Source organism: Penicillium concentricum (genome assembly GCF_028827145.1).
Source record: "Penicillium concentricum strain IBT 3081 chromosome Unknown utg000006l_segment0_segment0, whole genome shotgun sequence".
NCBI classification, from domain to species: Eukaryota; Fungi; Ascomycota; class Eurotiomycetes; order Eurotiales; family Aspergillaceae; genus Penicillium; species Penicillium concentricum.
The window spans coordinates 1,026,939-1,049,296 of NW_026622759.1; the positions used below are offsets into that span (position 1 = coordinate 1,026,939).

The 22,358-nt window shown below is 47.4% G+C and overlaps 7 protein-coding genes across 7 annotated transcripts; 2 read left to right on the forward strand and 5 right to left on the reverse strand.

The window, feature by feature from the left end:
• Positions 1-574: 574 nt before the first annotated feature.
• N7517_010572 (Amino acid/polyamine transporter I) lies at positions 575-2,401 on the reverse strand (the record flags this gene model as incomplete). Its single annotated transcript, XM_056728295.1, has 4 exons — positions 575-765; positions 818-1,392; positions 1,451-1,650; positions 1,772-2,401. 4 exons carry the CDS (start codon positions 2,399-2,401, stop codon positions 575-577), a joined length of 1,596 nt encoding a protein of 531 aa, XP_056574110.1.
• Positions 2,402-5,353: 2,952 nt separating this feature from the next.
• On the reverse strand, positions 5,354-6,807 carry N7517_010573 (uncharacterized protein; the record flags this gene model as incomplete). Its single annotated transcript, XM_056728296.1, has 2 exons — positions 5,354-5,819; positions 6,773-6,807. The coding sequence occupies 2 exons, from the start codon at positions 6,805-6,807 to the stop codon at positions 5,354-5,356; spliced, it is 501 nt and encodes a 166-aa protein (XP_056574111.1).
• A 2,988-nt stretch (positions 6,808-9,795) lies between these two features.
• On the reverse strand, positions 9,796-11,163 carry N7517_010574 (uncharacterized protein; the record flags this gene model as incomplete). Its single annotated transcript, XM_056728297.1, has 4 exons — positions 9,796-9,816; positions 9,877-10,196; positions 10,271-10,441; positions 10,836-11,163. 4 exons carry the CDS (start codon positions 11,161-11,163, stop codon positions 9,796-9,798), a joined length of 840 nt encoding a protein of 279 aa, XP_056574112.1.
• A 1,386-nt stretch (positions 11,164-12,549) lies between these two features.
• N7517_010575 (uncharacterized protein) lies at positions 12,550-14,563 on the forward strand (the record flags this gene model as incomplete). Its single annotated transcript, XM_056728298.1, has 5 exons — positions 12,550-12,591; positions 12,664-13,055; positions 13,119-13,323; positions 13,392-14,324; positions 14,375-14,563. Coding segments are annotated over 5 exons (1,761 nt in total), but the record flags the coding sequence as incomplete, so codon positions are not given.
• A 657-nt stretch (positions 14,564-15,220) lies between these two features.
• N7517_010576 (non-ribosomal peptide synthetase) lies at positions 15,221-16,771 on the reverse strand (the record flags this gene model as incomplete). The annotated part of the gene is made up of 1 exon (XM_056728299.1): positions 15,221-16,771. The coding sequence occupies one exon, from the start codon at positions 16,769-16,771 to the stop codon at positions 15,221-15,223; it is 1,551 nt and encodes a 516-aa protein (XP_056574114.1).
• Positions 16,772-17,514: 743 nt separating this feature from the next.
• Positions 17,515-19,359, reverse strand: N7517_010577 (uncharacterized protein; the record flags this gene model as incomplete). The annotated part of the gene is made up of 1 exon (XM_056728300.1): positions 17,515-19,359. One exon carries the CDS (start codon positions 19,357-19,359, stop codon positions 17,515-17,517), a length of 1,845 nt encoding a protein of 614 aa, XP_056574115.1.
• A 1,033-nt stretch (positions 19,360-20,392) lies between these two features.
• N7517_010578 (major facilitator superfamily domain-containing protein) lies at positions 20,393-21,811 on the forward strand (the record flags this gene model as incomplete). Its single annotated transcript, XM_056728301.1, has 4 exons — positions 20,393-20,749; positions 20,814-20,826; positions 20,895-20,965; positions 21,020-21,811. The coding sequence occupies 4 exons, from the start codon at positions 20,393-20,395 to the stop codon at positions 21,809-21,811; spliced, it is 1,233 nt and encodes a 410-aa protein (XP_056574116.1).
• Between the last annotated feature and the right edge of the window lie 547 nt (positions 21,812-22,358).

Consider the following 22,358-nt stretch of genomic DNA (forward strand, 5'->3'; position numbering starts at 1 on the left):
TTTGGCCATATCAGCGTGGTTTATGGCAACGCCATATGTTCGTAGATGCTAGCGAAAGCCTTTGATCCTATGTTATATGAATACATGCCCGGTGTCAATTCAGGCAAAACTCCGCATACTGATTATTAATAGGTTTATTCCATGAAAGTATAGCCAGTTTTAGGTACTTCACATGACTATCATGGGCTGAAAATCTTTCGACACAACAGATCAAATGAGACAAGCATTGCCTTAGTTAAATGCAAGCCAAACAAGATGGTCTCTGTAGATACGAAGCTCGTGAACTCATGTCTCTCTGATAAAAGCTACTAACCCACCTCATAACAAAGGAAAGATCAAGCGCTATGTGGATCAGATCTTGTAGAAAGGTATTATATTCAGGCTCTCTAAAAGTTCCATCTAGTCATATCCCGAGCACTATTTCGTGCCGTTGCCTCGTTCCTGCGTAGCTCTTGTCGCAAAAGCTGCCTGTCTGTCAATGGCTAGTTGCGCGGGGTCCCGCATTCTGCTTGTTCTGAGCCTCATGGATATACATTATGAGATCATCCAACAGAGAATAGGTTTTGACAGCATCTCACTCCTCAGCATGAGGATTCACGCCATCAATGGGCGGGCCAGCATAGTTTTCATGTCCCCAGACCCAATACCATAGTGCTGAGACAAGCACAATGCCCACAAATACCACAACTGCGTAGTTCATCGTTTCGACAGTGACACTTTTGAAGGTTGGCATGCAGAATAAGGGAATGGCCAGGATGGTCCACGCTAATGAGAGTGTTAGTGAGATATGAACCAATACAGCAATGGAAAAACTAACCAACGGCAACGACATTGCAAAATGTACCGAGATGTCCGAGATAAAAACTACCATGCTTGATATCCTGGCGATGTCGTATGATCAGCGATACAGCGACGGGGCAAGCGTAGCTGAGAGTTAGTAATATGATTCCCACGCCGGAGAAGGCACTGAATGCCGCGCTGGATCCAAAATAAATCAATCCCAACAAGATCTCGATAGTCATGCACAGCATCATGGCATTCAGGGGGATATCTAGGCGCCTGTTGACGGTTTTCCACCATTTGGAGCCCGGAATTGCGCCGTCACGCGCAAACGCCCAAGTGCATCGACTGGTGGATGTTGCACAGCCAACGCCACAGATGAGGCCTAATATCAACAGTGGGACAAGCAAGCAGAATGCACCGACGGAACTGCCAGTGGCGGATTTCAAGGTCGGCGGGACTGGTTGTCCTGAGGCGATCAGCGCATTGAGATCGGGCAATACAAAACAGATGGGAATCAATAGTGTTAAACCAGCAATCAGATTGATTGCTACGGTTCCCACCATGGCCTTGGGTACTTGGATAGCAGGTTCGCGCACCTCTTCACACATTCTATGTTGGTTATAATGGTTTAGCTCGAGACCATGGGTTAACTGCAGTTGAAACTTACGAAATGATCATTCCTGTGGCTGAGGTCGCCCATGAGGCTTGTAGCAGACCGACGCAGAACGACCAACCCGCAGGCCAGCCGCTCAGCGGCTCGAAATCCGTGAAAACCCATTCGGCGGAGTGTCGGCCTTCCTTGGCAAGTACCAGAATGCAGACGACAATGGCAATCACGCCTGCTATAGTCCAGAAGATGGCGAATTGCTGTAAACCAAAAGAGTCAATTGGAGGATGCGGAATGGAGAACATAATGAATATAACAAAAACACAAAAGACAGACAGCTAGGAGCTATAGGAAGGGAATTCAGGTCTGGGATATAGGTACCTCTAACCACGGCAGATATTTGTTGGCGAATGTAGGAATTGCATGACATAAGAGGGTAACCGCCAGGAAGATCAGGAACACATGGTAAGCTTCGAAATGGTCGGTGATCCCGACTCCGGGCGACTTCTCGAAAACGTTGAGACTGGCGACGAAAAGCTGTGCGGTTGAGAAATTGACTGACAATGTGATCATAATTTGGCCGGTCATGTAGGCCCAACCACAGATCCAGGCAAGGATATGCCGGCACCAGGGAGGTGATAAGACAAAGGTCTGGTAGTAGACGCCACCGGCTGTAGGGAAGACCGAGGTGATCTCAGCCAGCGAGACAGCTACGCAAAGAATAATCAGGCACACAGCCACCCAGCCCCAGATGACATTAGAAGGACCTCCACCTGCCAAGGGATACGTGAAAGTGGTTGCGAGTCCGTAAGGTACCGAGGATAGGATGAAGCACATAAAAACGACATTCCAGGTAGAACGATTTCGCTGGAGCTCGGGAGTGTATCCTAGCGTTTCAAGGTCGCGATCGGCTGAGGTTTTATCGTATGTTCCATGTCCAGATATATTGCTTTCGCTGTCGGCTAGAATTGCGTGTGGAAGTTCGCTTTTGGGAGGTTGTGGAAGGGTCATGGCGGGAAGTGGAAGAGGGAGAAGCCAGATTTGCGTCAGAAAAAGCCTCAAAATGGTATTAATGGGTCCAAGATATTTGTGGAATTTTCATTCGCGTTTGGGCAGTGATTCGGGTTTATGCTTGCATGGGAAACTGTCGCAGGGGTGGTCGTGACATATGGTTGATTTTGGCCTGGAACAAGAAGAAGGGAAAAGAAGGAAAGAAAGAGGAAAATCATCAATTTGCTCGTCCTATTAGAGGCGTAACCCCACCAGTCGTCGGCTTGCAAATTTGATTTTTTGCCAGTTACTTGTCCAATCAATATCAGTGGGGATTTTTCGGAATAGGGGAATCCTCTCGACTCCCAACTGGAGCGATTCAGGGCAAGTTGGTCCAGGCAAGTATAGTGGGGAAAATAGGGTGTCCAGGATCCAAGAGGTCGACTCAGAGACCCTGCATTATGAATATTGATAGAATCCAAAGACTGGCCCTCTCAAAATCTCCATTACTCTTGAAGTTCGTTCAATGGCATTTCTCAGTGCCCAAACAGCACCTTTCTCACAGACCTCTGATAAGCAATTCGTTGAGCAGGATGTAGAGAATCTATATCGAACCAATAGTCTAATCCAACTTTGCCTATATAAATTCTATAGCCTTGTCATAACAATTTTCATGGCACCAACTTTGTTCCATATTGGATGAAAATACCACCGAAATGACCTATAATTACTAACGATAGCGGTGCGCGCATACGGAACAGCTCGCAGGATTTCCGAGGTACCTTAGGTGTCCACATACCAGAAAATGTAATTGTTATCATACGGCTGTAAGGTCAGCTTGGCATCGATTCAAGCTTTTCAGAGGTGCGTTTACAATGCAAACTCGCGAATCTAGCCTTGGATTTGAAACCACAGGTTCCTTTCATGCGCCTGATATGCATCATATTTTCCGCAAAGGAGGCATGTAATTCCTGTTATAATAATAATGTAGTGAGTAGCATTAGCCTGTCGATAAAATTGTGAATGTATATAGTGGGGGCCCCAGAAATTAGTTCAAGTTCTAATCCATATTATATTAGTGTTCGGGGTCCGCGGCCGCCGATTCATCAAATCGAATAACGCGAGTCTATGTCCCGTAAGCCGGAGTTTCGCACTCTGCGGAACCCGTTGAGCTTTGATTGGTGACCACCTTAGCGACGTCTCCGGTGATCCACTTCATGAGTCCTAGAGCTCTTGTTAAAATAGAGTAATTAGCCAGTAAAAGGTAAAAATAAGATGAAGTCAAAGTTTTTGTAGTTGGAAAGGAATTAATCAAGATTACTACTACCTACGACACAATCTGTTATGGCACAATGGCCGGTAAACGTTGTATGTCGTAGTCGTAAGGACACTCTTCATTAGGTCCTCGCATCTTACGATAAGCCACGGTTTTGACAAAAGACGACCCATCCTCTGATCTGATGATTGCTTGGGAATTGTTGATGTATGGAGACTATTCAGGTGTACTGTTTTACCATTGTCATCGCCATGGAGCTGTATGGCGCCATGGACCGCTGTTGATTTCCTTTTTTGGTGTCGATGCCTGAATTATGCTTAATTTCAAACTGCCAACCATTTTAAATGCTTGAATAGAGAGCATATGCCAAAAAGAAAAAAGAAAACAAAAACATACAACAGTGAGGATTCGCTGGTGGTCACCCACCCCACTACTAACTCACCGGCGTGTGGCAATGGGCTTATGTGCGGTCAATAGTTCGGTGGGTGTCGCCCGGGTGAGAAATGGGTGAGCGCCGCTTTGCGGTCGCGCGACTGGGGTGACAAGGGTGAGTGCACTATAGACGGGGTGAGAAGCTAGGTAAGAAATCACCCAGTCGCACGACCAATGCATTGACCCTTGCAGCCCGACAAAAGCAGAATTTCATTGGACCGTGTCGTTTCCCTTGAAACGCTGGACATCTTGCCATCTGCACATAACTAAATCTAGAAGCATCATACCACAAGTAGGCAACATGACTAGTCACTGGCCAATTAGAGCTCACCCTGAATTGACATTATCAGTCTCAAAAGTATACGATACTGACTGGCCAGGTAGGATTATCTAAGTGGGAAAAAACCCATTATATATAATAGGAAACAAGCAAATACGAACAAGTATCTCGAGAAAAGCGCTAATTTATCATATATTCCCTGTATGTGATTCTAAATTCTGCTGCGAGCACTAATCTATGGGACCCCACCCTGTCTCTTTTTGACTATGATTCTATATTTGAGTCAGATTTTACAAAGACGGCCATGAACAGTGTCAAGCAACTTAAAGCTGAGTTCAGTAGGCTCCTCGCTCATACCCAGTTTCTGCTATAGCAATATCGTGCCTCGTTCTCCAACACTCTCATCTTAGCCTCGATTTCTGATCGCAGACCAGCCAGGAGAGATCACTAAGACCCGGGGTAATACCGTAAGCTCCTTGACAGATAATTGCGGGTGTTTTGAATCAGCTCCAATCTTCCTGGAAATATCATACACGTACCATGTATCTACTGTACCCGTGAAAATTTTGTAAGAACAATGAACCACAAGATTTCTAAGTTAAACCACGAGCAATTTCGACTAGCAATACCAAAGGAGACGCAAATAGCCGATTATTTGTCCTTCGCAATAATCAAGACAGTCGTCTTGAGCTATTTGAAGGCCGACCACCAGTTCTCCTCTCTGCATCGTGCGCCTTAACGTCGTGCCTTCTCAACCCACCCGGGGAATCGTAAGTCTTTGAACACTTTGCGCAATGAAATGGCTTTTTTGACGATGCTAGTATGGGCACTGGGGTCTGCTGCCGTGTTGGCTTTGGCCGGAGTGGTCGAAAGGGACTCTGAGCAATGTCACTCGCAGATGGTACATGCTCGAATTCATTTGCAGGAACTGTGGTATCTGGTAGTTCCACTGGGTTTCTGTGGGCTACTTAGCAAGTCACCTTCTCTAGGTGATCAGGGCACAGAGTACGAACGATTGGAAGACTTGATCGAACTGCCATTGATTGGAAGACCGTCGATTAACGGTTTCGTGGGCCGGCTGAAGTGGCCACTGGTGCAAGGCGGGGGTATTGTAAGCGTCAAAATCCAGCGCGGCATCGCAAATGAAAGAAGACGCGACATTAAGCTTGTCACCAAACGTTTCAGGCTGGGAGTATATTATAGGAGATATAGTCGGCTGAAGTGGCCACTGGTGCAAGGCGGGGGTATTGTAAGCGTCAAAATCCAGCGCGGCATCGCAAATGAAAGAAGACGCGACATTAAGCTTGTCACCAAACGTTTCAGGCTGGGAGTATATTATAGGAGATATAGTCGGCTGTAACGAGGTACCAATCACCTCCGATTCTTGATATTCACTTTCCATCAGGTTCTGGCCCTCGAGCCAAGACCCAGCATAAGATTTGTCATCACCACTACCCAAACCAACATTAGCTCTCAACCTTTCTCTACTGGTCATTCCCTCGTCCGAACGTCAGCAGGAGTGTCGAAGACGGACTCCTGGCGGGGAGAAGCATATGGCTGAACATTAAGGGTCATAATGCAGCAGGACAGGCGGGGATTGTGCAATTGCATTGCAAGGCTATTTCGCGCGCGTGGTACTTGATACGTAGATACCCGGAAAGGCGAGTCCTGTCCTTGAGATATTCGACTGATCGAATTTCTTCTCTTTTGCTTTCTCCCCGACTCGCGCTAGCCTCGTTGTCCTTGGCGACTTTGCTGTTACCTGAACGCCTTTCCGAGCTGGACATTTACAGTGGATAGATAGTCTTGCTGATCCAACTGCCCCCTCAACACATCTTTCTATTACGGTCATTAGAAAGCTTTGACTCACGTCGCCTTTGGCTTTGGAACCATTTGCCGCTGACGTGTTTGAGGTATATATTTCGAGTCGTCGTTAGTAGGAAGATCACTAACATTTCCGGATTGACTGCGAAGTCAAAGTCCTCGAATGCTTGATGCTAATGATAAAAACAAATCAGCTCCGCCAATGTAGAGTGGTAAACACAAGCCCTACCGTGGTTGGCTTATCCTCCATTAGTGGTGGATTGTGAAAAAATTCCATGATCCGATCGAGTCGGCCGAAGTAGGAGAGACGATTGAGTTTGATAAGTCAGCCGAAAAGCCGACCCGATGGTGAATAAGGGAAAGGGATGTGAAGGTAAAAAAGAGAACGCTAAGCCCAGTGGATAGGACAAGACTTTGAATGCGATCGGGTGTATCTATAGCCTTGCAGATGGTCTGTGCCTACCTCAGGCAGTTGTTCAGAAACTAGTGCGGGATGCAAATAGTCAGAAATAGATGGCCAATATAGTCGCAGAGAAACGCACGAGTGATGATCATGCTTAAAGACAACTTGTCGATGTACCTGGTGGACCAATCCAAAATTCGAGAATCCAACATTTGGGCTTATGGTTGCGTCATTCCACAGTTGACGGTTGCAGCATGTAAGCAGCACAGACTCGCAATAACCAATCCTATGGCCGAAAACCAAACACTTCTTAGTCGCTGTTATCCCGGCTCGGTCGATCATGCATCAACGCGAAACACCAATCCTGGTGGCTTTTCATCTCAAGTAAGAGTTCTCTGAATGCGCGAATGAAATATCCGAGAATCGAACACGATCTCAAAAGCGTCAGCGCAGGCAACCGAATTCTGTTCGATTCCGCCGACTAATCTGGCAGTTTTGGGTATGTATGCGCTGGCAACTGCTGGGGTACAGTCGGGTATTTGTCATTCTGTGTTTTCGCGGTTATTTTGGCCCCAGCCAATTGTAGGAGAATTTGCTATGACTTGTGTCAGGTTTAGCGGGACGGATTGACACCTGAGTATAAGATGCCTCTATGATCCCCTCTAATGGCATTATCTCCCGCCTTATAGTGCTCCTCTTATTGTTGGTCTTTGCCTGAGATACGCGCAATTGTTGTTCACTGCCACTGACCACTCAAACCACTGTAAGTAAGGGGCTTGGCTAGTATCACTTTCAAGCTGACAAAATTTAGACACCATTGCTTCCATCTCTTTCAATATGCCCAGAGAAATCCCTAGCCTATTCTCACGGGCGCCCGACTGCTGCGGCGCTCAGATGTATCGTTGCCAAACAACCAGTAATTCCAACGGCAATAGGAACAGATGGCGTTATGTCTGCGGAGAGTGCCATAGTATGGTCTTTGATGACTGGGAGGGCATTCGAGGTGGGAATCCCTTGTGTGACTGTTCAGAAGTTTCTCGCGGACAGATCGAGCGTAGTCGTGTATTTGCGTTCCGGTGCGCGAGGAATGATTGTGAATTCAGGGAAGAGGAAACTTAATGATTAGTGGGTCTTGACACTGCGCGTGGGATGCAAGTAGCGCAGGAGCATGGGATGCTGTCAATACAGAATCTTCTCCTATATACTAAATGTCCTGGCATTTCGAAAATTTAATCCGCATATTCCGAAATGCATTAGCCATGGAGTTATGGCCCGCTGGTTTGGTCATTTTCGAGACCATTAGCAGATTTACGACTCGACTACGAAAGTCTTCTTTAGTGTCCTTCACCACGGCCTTATCATAGAGAGTAACCCGCCATTCTATAAAGTAGTGGATATAGGTCGGGGAATCCTCGTCATTGATTCTGTCTTTCTCCCAGTCAGATTCCTAGAGCAATGGTAAAGTGCTTTGTTGAGATCGGCTTACGGGACTTGGTTCATCGTCGAGCAGGAAAGATAGGGAGGTTACGGGATGGCGGGGCAAGAGGGCTTCGAAAATATCCCAGGGTAGGTGCATATTAGGAATCCTCCTCCCATGATTAAAGATGCCGAGGCTTTGAGACGTAGTCAATGTGATATAGGTTGTCGCTCATATCTACAGATTATCAAAGGGCGATAACCTAGTTTTAATGTACATAAAGAATAATATCGAGCGCGTTTCAACAGAAACTACTGTGTCACCTTTAGCCTAATTTTACACGTAGTTATATTAACAATATCTATGCCAATAAAATGGAGATAAAGTCTCATATAATTTCTTAAAATGGCGATTAAATTAAATAGAGTCAAGTGTGTTAACTCCAAATAGATCGAAGAAGGCAAACGACTAGATGTCTTATACAAAAAAAGTTGCAAAGCAGATTCATTAAAGAACATTAGGAGTAGCTAGAACTTTCTATAGCATACGGACAAGAGAAATATAAGAAGTTAGCAATCTAACAATTTATCCCCCTCCCAATCTCACCAGTTCCCAAAAAACTATTTAGAGGCTCTTTGGTGGAATCTTCTACCTCGGAGGATCGGCTTACTCGGCTTTTCATAACGATAATTAGACCTGGCTGCGACCCCATTTAGACCCGCGGAGACGCCAAGGAGGGTCCAAAATCCGGACCTCTAAGAGATCAGGCTGGAACTGTGTATAATCTCGCTCGATTTTTTAGCGTAGTATAATATTCTGCGAATGATTCTAAGAGCTACGGAGTTAGGTCCGGCTCGTCTTTCGAAAAGTTGGCATCGGCCGCTTCCTTCGAGAAAGTCTCCATATACAGATTGTTAATAATAGTCCGTCAACTAAAGCTTAACACCTTACAGAGCCCAGTTCAAGACGGAGCTCTCATATTTATCGACTGTCGCAGGTGCTAGCTTTTTGTGGCATATAATGTTGTCCTCGTTCTCCCGCTCAGTGTGATACCCGTGGGTGAAGCCACGTGATGCGGCACGTGCGATACGCTCATCGAGAGCCTTCTGAAGATCTTTAGGGAACACAGTCTTGGACGATAATGGAATGAAAAAAGTAGGACGAGCCGAAACCAAAGCCTCCGTGGGGTATTTATCACTCTAGCTTGGGTCCATGTGTGAGGGGACACTGTCACCTTGTCACCCGTTCTCACCTCTGTCACCCCGGTCTCTAGAATTCTCACCCATATCACCCACACTCACCCTAAGACCAATGCTTTTGCCATTTTGGTCTTCAGGGCGTCTCGAGGATTGGCCGCGTAGAGTAATGGGCTTAAGTACGGCTGAGCGGACGGGAAGCCCTGTTTTCCACACCCTATGGTCGTATGTGATTGAGATAGCATAGGAGATGATGATATTGTACAATTCGTTGACTGGTGGTAGAGGAGTAGAATGATGAGGGTCGCTTTAGTGTCGCACGACCTAGGGTGATGGGAGTGAGTGGACTGAGATTGGGCAAGTCTAGCTTAAGGTTTGGCTCCACCAGGAGCAAGTAGACAGATATTGTGTCAACATCTGTCTAAAGAAGGTAAACTGTCTCTTCCCCTTAAGCCACGAGATTGTTTGGACTGATCAATTTTGGGCAAGAAACGGTGCAACACTCCATGCAACAGGCTTGTTTTGATAAAACTCCATGGCTAGTACAAATCACATATGTATCCACCTGCATACCACCAAAGACGAGATTAGTGCGAGGAAACCACGCTCTACGACTCAATCATTAGCTCCGAACCTGCAACTTAAGTCCCCCAAAATGGACAACTCACAAATTCCTGTACCATGTTAATTTCGAGATTCCTCCCCCGTAGGTTCTCTTTCCGGGTCTTCGAGTGTCCAGCAACCTGTACATCATCAATGTGCACATTTTGCGGCGCATTCATCTCGTAATCCAGATTGTGATATTGCCGGTGGTCCTGCACAGGCAAGGAAACCTCGTTCCAATTGGTTGTAGTGGAACGGAGCTTGCCGCGTGGTGAGGTAGGGTATACACCCGAATTGCCGCTAGAAAATCCGTAGCGGTACTGGGTAACGCTTGGGCTTTTTGAGATTACAGCTCGAAATGGCGGGAGGCATCCGACAATGATGGCTTTACTGTAGTTAGTATACTTCAGTGGTAGGTCCAACGTAGGGGTCACTTGCATATTGAGGACTCGGCAATACTCCATATAGCAAGGGCTGCTTGGTCAGAGTATGCTTTGCCGGTGATCTCGATAGCGCGAACAATTGCCGCTCCGATAATAACAAATCCGAAACCGAAGACAACCGCCAAACCGATCTTTTGCTGGAGGTTGATTCTGGTGCCCCAAATCAGACTAAGTGGAAGAGACATGACTAGTACGCGCCCCAGTGTCAATTATATTGTGTTGAATTATCGCGACGATAGGAGGCCATACTCAACAAGTCCGTGATTATATCAACTACCGTACTATAAGATATAGAGATAACAGATCCCTTCTGGTCAATCGGCTTGGTGCATTTTCCTATGAAATGTCAGAGATTGCCCTAGCAAACCGATTTCATAGAGGGAATACTATACCAAATCTAAAGTAGTCGGACGGTGGATGGCAGTTGAATATTGAAGCCATCCAGCAGCCAATATATGCCAATACCGCGAAAACTGTAATTATCCACCACACGCGCCGGTATCGAGGTAGTCCGTCCGACAACATCCAAAATAGGGCCAGAAACGATCCTTTGACGCTCCATAGCACAGACCAAAATATACCAATGATAGGAAACTCGAAGCGTGTGTAGAGCAGCCCATGGTGAACAATATCGGGCTCCGTGGTTTGAAGTATCATATAATAAAGATGAGGTGCCTGTAAGGTTTGTAGGACTGCGTTGGTAATGAGAAAGGCCAAAGCAAGAAGCATGAAGTAGTCATCGGCTAGCAGGCGGTGCATATATTTTATCCGAATTGCGATACGAGCAACTGTGAATAGAGTACCCAGCGCTGCTCCAACCCAGGTTATGGCTATGAGGCCATTCACTGAAAGATGGGTTGCCACTCCATGAGGGATGGGTGCACTGCTCATGGCCACAGAAGTTGGCATGCGTAAGCGCGCAACGGTTGCTTTTGTGAGGCAATAACCAAGAGGCGATGGTCCCAAATGGTCCTCGACAGCTGTCATGTAGGAGGCCCAGGGGGAAAAAACAACGCAATATTTCTCACATTGGCATGAAATTCAACTCGTCTATCTGCAAATAATAGCACGAAGAGCACAGCAGACCCTTGTAGACCTAGGACCGACAAAGATCCGGGCAAGAGGAGCAATATAACGGAATACGCATTGACAACTGAAAATAGTACGCACACTGGCCAAGCAAAGTGCCTCAAATGCGATGTAAAATCCACAATAAAAATGTTTAGTTCATCCTTTACAGTTCCTCGGGACTTGCCTTCAATCACACGAGGCTCTTGCTCCTAGTGTTCATTTCGTTCATCTATCAACTCATCTCTCGAGGGGCTGATTTGTGGATACCCAGATGTACAAAGTAGGCAAGATCCGCAGTAGTGCGTTGAAAAATTTATGAAGGGGTTCGTAATCCCTGTCGATGGGTTAACAACTTCGCCCCCCGGGACGGAAAGGCGGCTCATATTCATCCCTTTTAGACTAGGCGAGGGGAGTTAATTAATGTCTTTTTCACACTCAGCATTTGTGCCAGACTTGAGTTGGCGCCAAATGAAATCAAATAGATGGATTAATCAATCAAAAAGTAAGGATCAACACGAAGTCGACACCCGGACGAGCCGGAATATCTGGGGTTTATGGGTAAAAAGATCAATTGAGCAGATTATAGTTCAATCTATTTTGTTATACACTAAGTTAAACTAACGCCCAAGCGAGCTCGGTATTGTTGATCCTTGACAATTAGTTTGATTGTTAGTGTTACATATATTCTAGCGGCCCCAGCAGCTTGGCCCATTGGGCTTGTTTCAAGCCTAGTGTCCTTTATCTAGGCCGCATTGTTTGCATATTTCATTGTGATAGGGGGTGTGAAGAAGCACAAGTGTCTCCCCCATTAGTTGTTTTTCAATTTGTTCTTCCAACGTAGCATTTATTTTTCAATGAAGGAAATTGAGAATAAAATTCACGATCCATGACCCACCCAAACCACACAGACCACACGTCGGTTATGCCCCAGGGCGGAGGTCAATAACGCTACGGAGTGCTCCATATGAGTTTCCACCTTCTGGTTGGGCTAGAAATGGTCGTAGAATGAGCTGATGCGACAATCCACTCGCGCTTGCTATATGCGTACATTAGATGGTGCCGGGAAATTATTCTATCCGTGTGCCGTCTGCCGCCCGCAGCCCCTTAAATATTTGAATGAAGAGTTTGTTTGCCCCGGATTTGCTAGAAGCCCTCTTCATATCCGTTACTCCCTTGGGATAACGGTATTTTGCCATGTTGTCAAGAATTTTGTCCGTTCTAGCTTTTGCCGGCATCGGCTATGCGAGTCAGAACGCGTGCAAGTGCGTAAGTTATATATATTTGAACCCGACATCAAATATCGATTTTTCCACGTGCCTGGATTAACTTTCTCTGCAGACTCCAGAAGACTCATGCTGGCCTTCTGTTAACACTTGGAATGCCCTCAACACAACAGTAGCTGGGAAACTTATCCACAATCTCCCAGTTGCTATTTCGTGTTACCCCGGCACTTACCAGGATGACGAGGAGTGCGCCCACGTCTACTCGCAATGGTCCAATTCTACATTTCAAGAGCTTTCCCCGGTCGGATACGTTTATCCCACGGATGTTTCATGCCCCGCCGTTGATCTGAGCACGGGCCAAAGCACTGAGAAGTGTATCTTAGGGCCCGCCCCAGTATATACGATCAATGCAACAGAGCCCGCGGAGCTTGCAGCTGGCATAGCATTTGCGCAAAAGAATAACGTTCGCTTGGTTATAAGAAACACCGGGCATGATATGCTGGGAAAGTTAGTCACACCAGTGAGATCATCGATAAATAATCTATCTACTAACCTATAACTTGATTATAGGAGCGAGGGCTATGGAGCACTCCAAATTTGGATCAAATATATTCAGACGGGAATTACCTTCCACGAGACCTACACGGCTTCCGATAAATGCGCAAGCAGCGGTTGGACAGGCTCTGCGATCACCATTGGCGGAGGGTATGTTTGGGAAGATGTGTATGAAGTGGCCTTCAAGCGCAATGTCGTCATCGTTGGTGGGGGTGATCCGGTATGAGAATTCATATTATGTCCCCAATTCCCGCCAAGTCTACAATTCTAATATGTTGTTACGGAAAGACCGTTGGGTGCATCGGCGGTTACACACAGGGAGGCGGTCACTCGCCAGCCAGCCGTGACTACGGTCTTGCTGCGGATCAAGTGCTAGAAGCTGAGGTTGTGCTAGCTAGTGGCGCTATTGTTACAGCTAATGCTTGCCAAAATTCGGATCTCTACTTTGCCATTCGCGGCGGTGGAGGTGGCAGCTATGGCGTCGTTACCTCGATGACAGTTAAAGTGTACCCCAGCAAGCCTGTTGTTGCACAATCCCTCACAGTTAGCCCGATTGCGCCTAGCGAGGATACCGACTCACTCTTGGATGCTATTACCGATATTCACGAGCAGTACCCTAGTATCATGGATAAGGGGTTCTCTGGGTATGGCTCCTGGTCTATTAACAGCCCCATGAAGCTCTTCGGCAACGAGACCGTTGGCTATGTTCATGCTGCCGCAATTATGGGCAAGTCGCTGGCTGAGGCACAGAAAATTTCAGCGCCGCTTCTGGAACAGCTGCAGAAGTATAATGGTACTTCGCTTTCTGTATCTGTCTCATGGTTTGAATTCCCAACATACGCAGCGTATTACCAGGCTATGTCGGGTATGAAGCAGCCTGGTGGATCATCGAACTCGGCAATGACTTCGCGGATGATTGGGAAAGCCGCTCTGACGTCTAGTCGGACTCGACTGCGTAGCATGATCGGAGCTATCGCCGGTGAAGCAAATGAATATACAATCAATAATGTGGAACTCGTTGCTGGTGGCAAGGTTCTAACTGATGGGAATGATAAACACTCTAGTGTCAACCCTGCGTGGCGCTCTGCCTACATCGTGGAAGTTGTCGCTCGAGGCTGGGCAGACGAGTCCACTGCTCAGTCTGTGAAGGACGATATCACATACACCAAAGGAGCAGCCATGAGCCTGTTAACCCCAACCCTAGGCAGTTACATGAATGAGGTACGTGGTACATTGATACTTGTTGAGGACTTATATTAACAACAAGAAAGGCCGATCGCAACGATCCCTTGTGGGCTACTAATTTCTATGGTACGAACTATCTTCGGCTTGCAGCGATCAAGAAGAAGTATGATCCGACGGGTCTGTTCTACTGCCCGACTTGCGTGGGAAGCCCTTCATGGTACCAGCACTATCTACCAGGGACACACTACGGTCCACTTTGTTCGACGGGTGTTTGATCTTTCACGCTCTGAAGGACAGCCGTGATACTCAGGGACTATCCCAATGTTTTTCGATATGTATTCCATTCTTCAGATGTCCCTTTGGAAGTCCAATTCTTTAATCCAATTGACGCGCATATTGGGGCATCCCCAGTGACAAGCGCTTGCACATGCATCTTGCCTTCCTTGTACTCCATTTGTGTATGTGTGTTGATGGGTCTCAAATTCTTCTCGTTTGTATACTTAATCAAAACGGTCATCTCAAATATCATGTTCATCGGTGTGCGATGTAGGCAAGGTCGAATAGTTCGCAAACTCTTTTGGTATCTGCCAATGTAGACGTAAATGAAGCACTGCGAAAATCTCATGGTTGCCACTACCGAACGACTATATACAAGATTTCCTTGCTGCCGTCTAGGTCAAGCTAACGAGGTGCTTCCACGAAGGTAGCATTGGTAACAAACATAAATAGTTGATTTCCGTAGCAATATAAGTACGATATAATCTAGGCATTGATCTCACATTGTTGAGGCAGCCTTACTGCCTAACATGGATAGGAACTTTGCTCCCCATCTAATTGATCTTCTTTCCTCTCTCATCCCAGTGAACAACTCAATTCGACACATAACTTCCTGCTCACCTTGCCTAGTGTTCTGGTCTTTGTACACATGATTACTACACTGTGCCCGGGACGTCGTTGGCTTGCTGAAACCCCCCTTGTTTCACGAAAGCCACGAGTGTGGCCTTCGGGATGGGCCCTGGCAACATAACCAGCTCGACGACGACCTGCGCACCATCATCTCCCAAACACTCCTGAATGTGATGCTCGATATCACCCAATTCCACGCGCTGCCCGCGGATTTTGACCTGGTTGTCCTTGCGCCCCACGAATGTCAGGGCGCCATTATTTGCATAACGAACGAGATCACCGGTCGTATAGAGCCGACCATGTCGGCCAGGTTGGCCAGGTGCTCCGCAAAGGAGCCACTCCGGGTTTTGAATGAAGGTGGCAGCGGTTTTCTCAGGGTCGTTAAGATAGCCGCGACTTAGCGATGGCCCTTCCAGCAGAAGCTCGCCAACAGCTCCGAGCGGGCTGAGCAGGTTGTGGTCATTTGGATTCACTACCCAAGTCACTAACCCCGCGGCAGTGCCAATACTAGGCCGCTGATCGAAGGAAGTCGAGCTATCGTAGATCGTGCTGGCAGCGGGCGATTCACTGACTCCATATCGACAGATCACATGCGCCCGGCCTTTCCATCGAGAGATATCGTCAGCTCGTACTGGTTCCCCAACCAACATGATTGAACGCACTTCGGGTACGGTATTCGGCACCAAAAGACGTGCGACAGATGGAGTAAGAGCGGTCGAATTGGCTCTCAATGACCTGATGCTCCCTGCAATATTATCTAGCCGATCCTGCTCACTCGGAGTGCAGATACAACCGCCAGTTATGAGGATTGCAAGTGCATTGCTGATTGAGACATCATAGCTGTAGGAGGCAAAATCATAAAACCTCGAATCGGCAGTGATCCCCAGTCGGTCGACCTGATGATAAATGGCTGATGCAACATTTCGATGCTCGATTACAACACCCTTTGGAACACCTGTACTGCCTGAGGTGAAGACCACATAGAGGACAGACGATGGACGTGCCCTCAAGGGGGTTGTAAGGGTGATAGGTTCCACATTTGGACAGTCGAGCGACACACTGACGACAGTGTCTACCAGTCGGGCCCCCAGAGCTTCGTGCTTAAGGGAGGAGAGAAGAACCGTGGCATTGACTTGCTTCACAACATCAACCAGACGACGCTCAGGTTGCGCTGGGTCGAGCGCTACGAAACCGGCGCCGGCTTTGATCACGGCCAGCATTGCCACCGTCATCCACCGCGATTTCTCAAAGCACAGTGGTATAATCGCTTCAGGCCCAATTCCTAGGCTGACCAGTCTGTTTGCTATCTGACCTGCTAGTTGATCTAGCTCAAGATAGGTTAAGTCACCATCCCAAGCGCACACCGCGGGCGCCATGGGTTTGGTGCGTGTACGCTCGCCAATCATCTCATCTATGCATCGCTCCATTGACGTGGGGACTGCGCGGTTCCATCCCCAGATAGACACGAGGTTTTCCTGTCCCAAATGCGTCACTGTTTTTTGTACTGAGACATGGTTTTCGTCATTTGTGGTGGGCTTTGTAGCAACGACAGGTGGTTGGACAACGGCAACAGCCATGATTCGGGGTCTCGGATAACTTTATTTAACGAGCACCTTTTGAGCATAAGGTGATGGGGCCTGTTTATAGTTGGGCCTATGCAGGATCATTGAGTTATTTGAGCCAAGTCAATAGGACCGGGTCAAACATCGGGTTTTCTACTCTGTTATGGGGTTATGATACGGCGTATGCCTCCGTAATATAAAGTACAGGATGATCGACATCAGAAACCCACAAGGTCGATTCTGAAATCTCGGAAACCTTGCAAGGTTGTAATTTAGGATTTAGTGCCATCAAGCTACCAACCCTAGACGGAAGGTCGACTGTCGATCTTCTATATATTGGGAACAGGTTCGGCGATTTAGACCGCTTATAGGTCACATTCCTCGGGTGTCTTATCGGGTGAAGAAAACAATACTCATATAAGCGAGACGGTTAAATGTACTAGGTTCATAGGCTAGTACTACATCCAGGCAGCCACACAGTGTATGCAACCCAGCCCCGAACGTGACGGACTTGACCTCAATTATTCCCCGATTGATCCGCAATCTTCATGCAGACATAGGAGGCGATATGATTGGTTTAAACTATGACACGACAGCTTTGTCTTATCTTTTCTGCTTGAAGCAGAGTTGTACGGAGTACGAAGAGAAAATACTCAAAGTTGACCAAAGGTGGTCGGTTTTGAAGATGACTTGTATTTTGAACTTTAACCACGATGATGACAAAAAGACAGCGATCACCCGAACAAGCTGTGACAGATCTACAAGCCAATTTGGGGGAAATTAAACACATCCAAGATGACTGATGCCAAAGTCAAATGGGGATTGGTCTGTATGAGATCAAAGGCAGCTTGAAATTGATCAAAGAATCGCTGCCATTGGATATCAAGATCCACCGTTTTTTCGCTCACATGGAGAGCAACGCGTACGGTGGTAGAAGACAGGGTTCCGATCACCTTCAGGTTCCAAGCTGCCTGCGCGCCATAGTCCGGCATGTGCCAATCTCGGAATATACTATCGTCGCTGATAGCTTTCTCACCTTGCAGAGCCAGCAGGGTCTGGAATTGACATGATAGCGCCGCTTCGGGAGTCAACGCTGCAATATCCTCGACACTGATTCCTTCAAACTCTATTGTAGTCAGCGCTTGCTCCTGCACCATGTCCATATTCATTTGCAGTGATTCCTCCGGCATTAGCTGAATCCGCTCAGGGAGAATTTGCGCGGTGGGGGCGGGCAGGGTTGCGACATCTGGAACAGGGACTGTCCGTCGGCTAGAGACGGTGCCCAGGAAAATATCATTGGTTCGGTGATACCATGACATAGTGATTGTCAAAGCCAGGCGAATCTTGTTGGCGACCGTATAGTCATCATGAATTATGGGCATTTCGCAGTGGAGAATGCGTGTTTCCATGGGCACAAGATTGGCGTCCCGCAACGGAGGGAATGGCTGCCCATGAAGGCCGGCAAATTTGTCAACCCAGAACTGTCGCGTCGATTCCCTAATCTCATATGCCCATTTGACAAAAGGCACGTACGTATGAGATGAAAGCACCTGGCCCTGGTACGCTCGCTCGATATCATTGAAAATTAGCGGCCAAGAAAAGCCGTCGTACAAGGCATGGTGAATAAGCATGACAAGCAAATCCTGTTGAATAGCAACTCGGACTAATGGTTTGCCGAGTTGCCAAATATCCAGCCCCGGCGCATAGTCAACATTAAGCTTGCTCTCGTCACCCAGATTCAAGAGTGGGATGCTCTCTCGTAGCACGGCCTGGAGATATCTGCCTCGAAGATCCCTGGCAATTCGCGTGCGAAGAAGTGGATTGGAGTCCACTGTTGTGTCCCATGCCCTTATGAGACGAACTTTATCGAGATCAGATGGCAGTTTGACCTCTAGGCGCATAGTAACATTCGCCCCTCGCTGGACGACCATATCGATGACACTGAATTGCAGCCCAACGCAAGGATATGCATCCTCGATCAATGAGCGGTCTATTTGACACTGCTCAGCAATGTCGTCGAGAAGCTTCGGTGCGTCGAGTCCTAACAGCTTGAAAGGCTTGATCTGCTCCGTGTGTCTCGGTTCCTTATGTGTTTCATTCCGTTCCTCTGCCAGTCGGGCTAGAGCGTGGATTGTTTTCTGTCGAAGAATATCTGGGACGACAAAGGAGTAGCCCTCGTGCCGGGCCTGAGAAACAAGTTTCATCGCCAAGATGGAATCCCCACCTAGACGAGTCCAGTTGTCATGAATCCTGATTTTATCCAACGGGAGGCTGAGCACATCAGACCATATACGTTGCAGAGTCTTCTCGGTTGAGGTCGCGGGCAGTGTCTGGGTCTCATTCGTGGCAACCCCTAAGTAGCCGTCAATTTGCTCCACAGATAACTGGGCCGCCTGCTCGCGTAGGTATTTTCGATTGGCCTTGCCCGTCGTGGTCAAGGGTATCTCGCTCATGGGGATGCACAGCTCGGGAATCATATGGCTAGGGAGTCGATCTTTCAACGTCTCCTGCAATCTGGCAAACTTCATCCGGAAGGCCTCACATGATGTCAGGAATACCTGCCCCTCTGACAATTGGGATAGATGATCTCTCGGCTGATGCATTTTCGGCGTCTTGTGGTTGCTTCCAATATCCTCGGCAAAGCTCCGGGGGCTTTTTTCTGGGAAAATTGGGCGTTGGTCCTGTAAATGATTCATACAGAGCTAGGAAAGTAGCCGGTCGGTTGGTAATGATATCCGTGGACGTATAGCCGATGTGCAATAGAGTTAATGTGAAGAAAAGAATTCGATAAAGCCGGGCGCGTGGGGGAGAGCTTGGAGTGTTCTCCCTGGGTAGATGCCTCCAAGAGATAGGTTCCAAAATTGTGACTAACAAACATACAGTCGACAGATGCCCACGGACGATTTGCTCAGCTACGCCATGACGAAAGTATGATCATCTACGGAGTACTCCGGACAGTGGTGATTGATTTCAAATTTCGACACTATTGAAGCCTTTCCCCTGACAGTCTGCAAGCGACAAAAGTAAATGTGCAGCAAGTGTCAGCTGAAGTGGAGATCGGCAGTGCATGGTATGTATCTTGGTACTTCCAAGGTTCGTACTGAAACTCTAAACCTTGTCCCAATCAAACATGTGGACCCGCCGATTAGAATCATGCATGTTCCGATCAGAGTAGCTCGGTCCCATGGTTTCTTCCGATTTGGTGGGTCAATAAACAGTGGATACAGAGTGGGTTCATTCAGCTAGGTGAAATGGTACGTATCTTGTCCGTATTGTGCTCTGTCCTGCTAGGTAATCTCATTCTGATCTTATATCACGAGCACATCTCTATTTTGTGCTGGCAGCATAGCACATAGTTTGTTAAAGTCACAATGACCTTCAAAGGTAAGGATGTTGGCGAAACACGGCCGTCGGAAACTCGGGCCCTCCTAAGCCCACCAAACCCCTGGGATGGGGAGCAAGACCCCAGAAATCCTAACAATTGGTCGAAAGCCCGTAAAGCGGCGATATTGGGATTGGTATCCTTTGCTGGCTTGAACGAGTTAAGATCCCACACTCCAGGCGCGCGAGAGCGTTTCTCGGCGCATATATATGTTTGAGCTAACATGGTCGGGAAACAGCTCACTAGGAGCCACGATGATCACACCAGCTGTACCTCGAATCGTCGGCGATTTCCAATCTTCCAGCCCATCCGTAGCGGCCCTTCTAATATCCGTGCATGTCATCGGGTTCGCTCTCGGCCCTCTGATTGTATCGCCTGCGTGTGAACTATACGGGAGAAATCCGCTCATGCACATCTCGAACTTCATGTTTCTCTTCGCCACGCTCATGTGCGCGCTGAGTACGAACATGATCATGCTCATCATCGCGCGTTTTATGACGGGCATGGCGGGGTGTATACCGACTGTGCTAGAGGGCGGCTATATCGCGGATCTGATTCCGGTAGGAAAGCGTGGAAGGATTATGGCTATTTGGGCTCTTGGGCCATTACTGGTATGATTACAGTTCCTAGGTATTCGAGAATGAAGGCATCATTTTACTAACCAGCTCTTCTTAGGGGTCTGTCATCGGTAAGATTAATGATAATCTCCTTGTCCTCAGCGGGCGCTTTGCAGAACTGTGATCTAATTTATTATAGGCCCAATTATCGGCGGATATCTGACACTCAATGCTGGATGGCGATGGGCATTCTGGTCTATGGTCATTGTGGTGAGAAATCGCATGATAAACAGGTTTACTACGAGGCTAATTCCAACTTATCAGTCTGGGGCACAAGCCGCTGCAGGAATCTTCTGTCTTAAGGAGACATTCGTGCCGGTAATCTTACAGCGGAAGAATGCTACTCGAGCACAACCATCACTGTCCAAGGAATTGAGTCCGTTCTGGACAGCCTTCGTCTGTCCCGCCAAGCTTGCGACTAGATCTCCAATCGTCATCATTTCAGCACTGCACATAACCATTGCATACGTGTATTTCTACTTCATTGTGACAACCTTCCCTACCTTATTTGGGGACCATTATGGGTTCAACTCTGGCCAAATCGGTCTTGTCTATATCAGTCCAGCACTAGGATACCTAGTAGGAATGATCACATTTGGTTCCCTTTCCGATTGGTACCTCGAGCGAAGGCAATGCACCAGGGGAATGAGTGATCCCGAAGACCGTTTGTTCTCCCTTTTCCCTGGGAATATCCTGATCGCGGTCGGAATGATGTGGTATGGGTGGTCTATCCAGATTGACATTCACTGGATTATGCCTCTTGCTGGAGTCTCTTTCGTTACCATTGGAATTTCTGGTGTCTTTTTGGCAATTCAGCCTTACTTGACTGATTCTTTCGGTGTTCACGTTGCACATGCCATCGCGGTCAGCACCGTCGTGCGCTCTATCTTTGGGGGTCTGTTGCCACTAACTGGTCCCTCACTATACAGTCACCTGGGATATGGATTGGGGAACACCCTTCTTGGGCTTTTGGCGTTAATCATTTCTCCCACGGCGCTTTTGTTCTTCAAGTATGGTGGAAAGCTTCGCACCGATCCCAACTTTCACGTTCTATAATAATTAGTAATTACACTGGCCCCTTCTGGCTCCATGAAATAATATCACGCATGATTCCGTATTTAGTTCCCTTGGTGTGGCGGAAAAATCAGAATTCGCGCAAATATAGAGAGACCAGACGTAGAAATGGTTGCTCAACATACATAATCGTCAAGTGAAACCTCTGGGAATATACTTCGGGCTTGTAAATCACCTACTTTATTTCATTCTCTATGCTTGCATGATGGTAAATTTTATCGAGCTATGCTGGATATTGAGGATTTGATTGTATTCTCAAGTATTAACACGGAATTCGGTTGATTTCAACGCTAACCCTACCTTGGCATTTCGGCTCGCCAAGAAACTCCCAGCAGCAATATTAGCGCTGCCGATCTAACCCTAGAGTTTGACACCGCTTAGCACTTTCCTTGTATGCAAATCACATCAATTTCTTTTCTATATTAGCCGACGGGATATGTCATAATGGTGTTGTCTTATGTTGTATTTTTATCACAATCGAACAATTGGGCGGATATCAATATATAGATAGGGGTGGAAATTTCAGCTG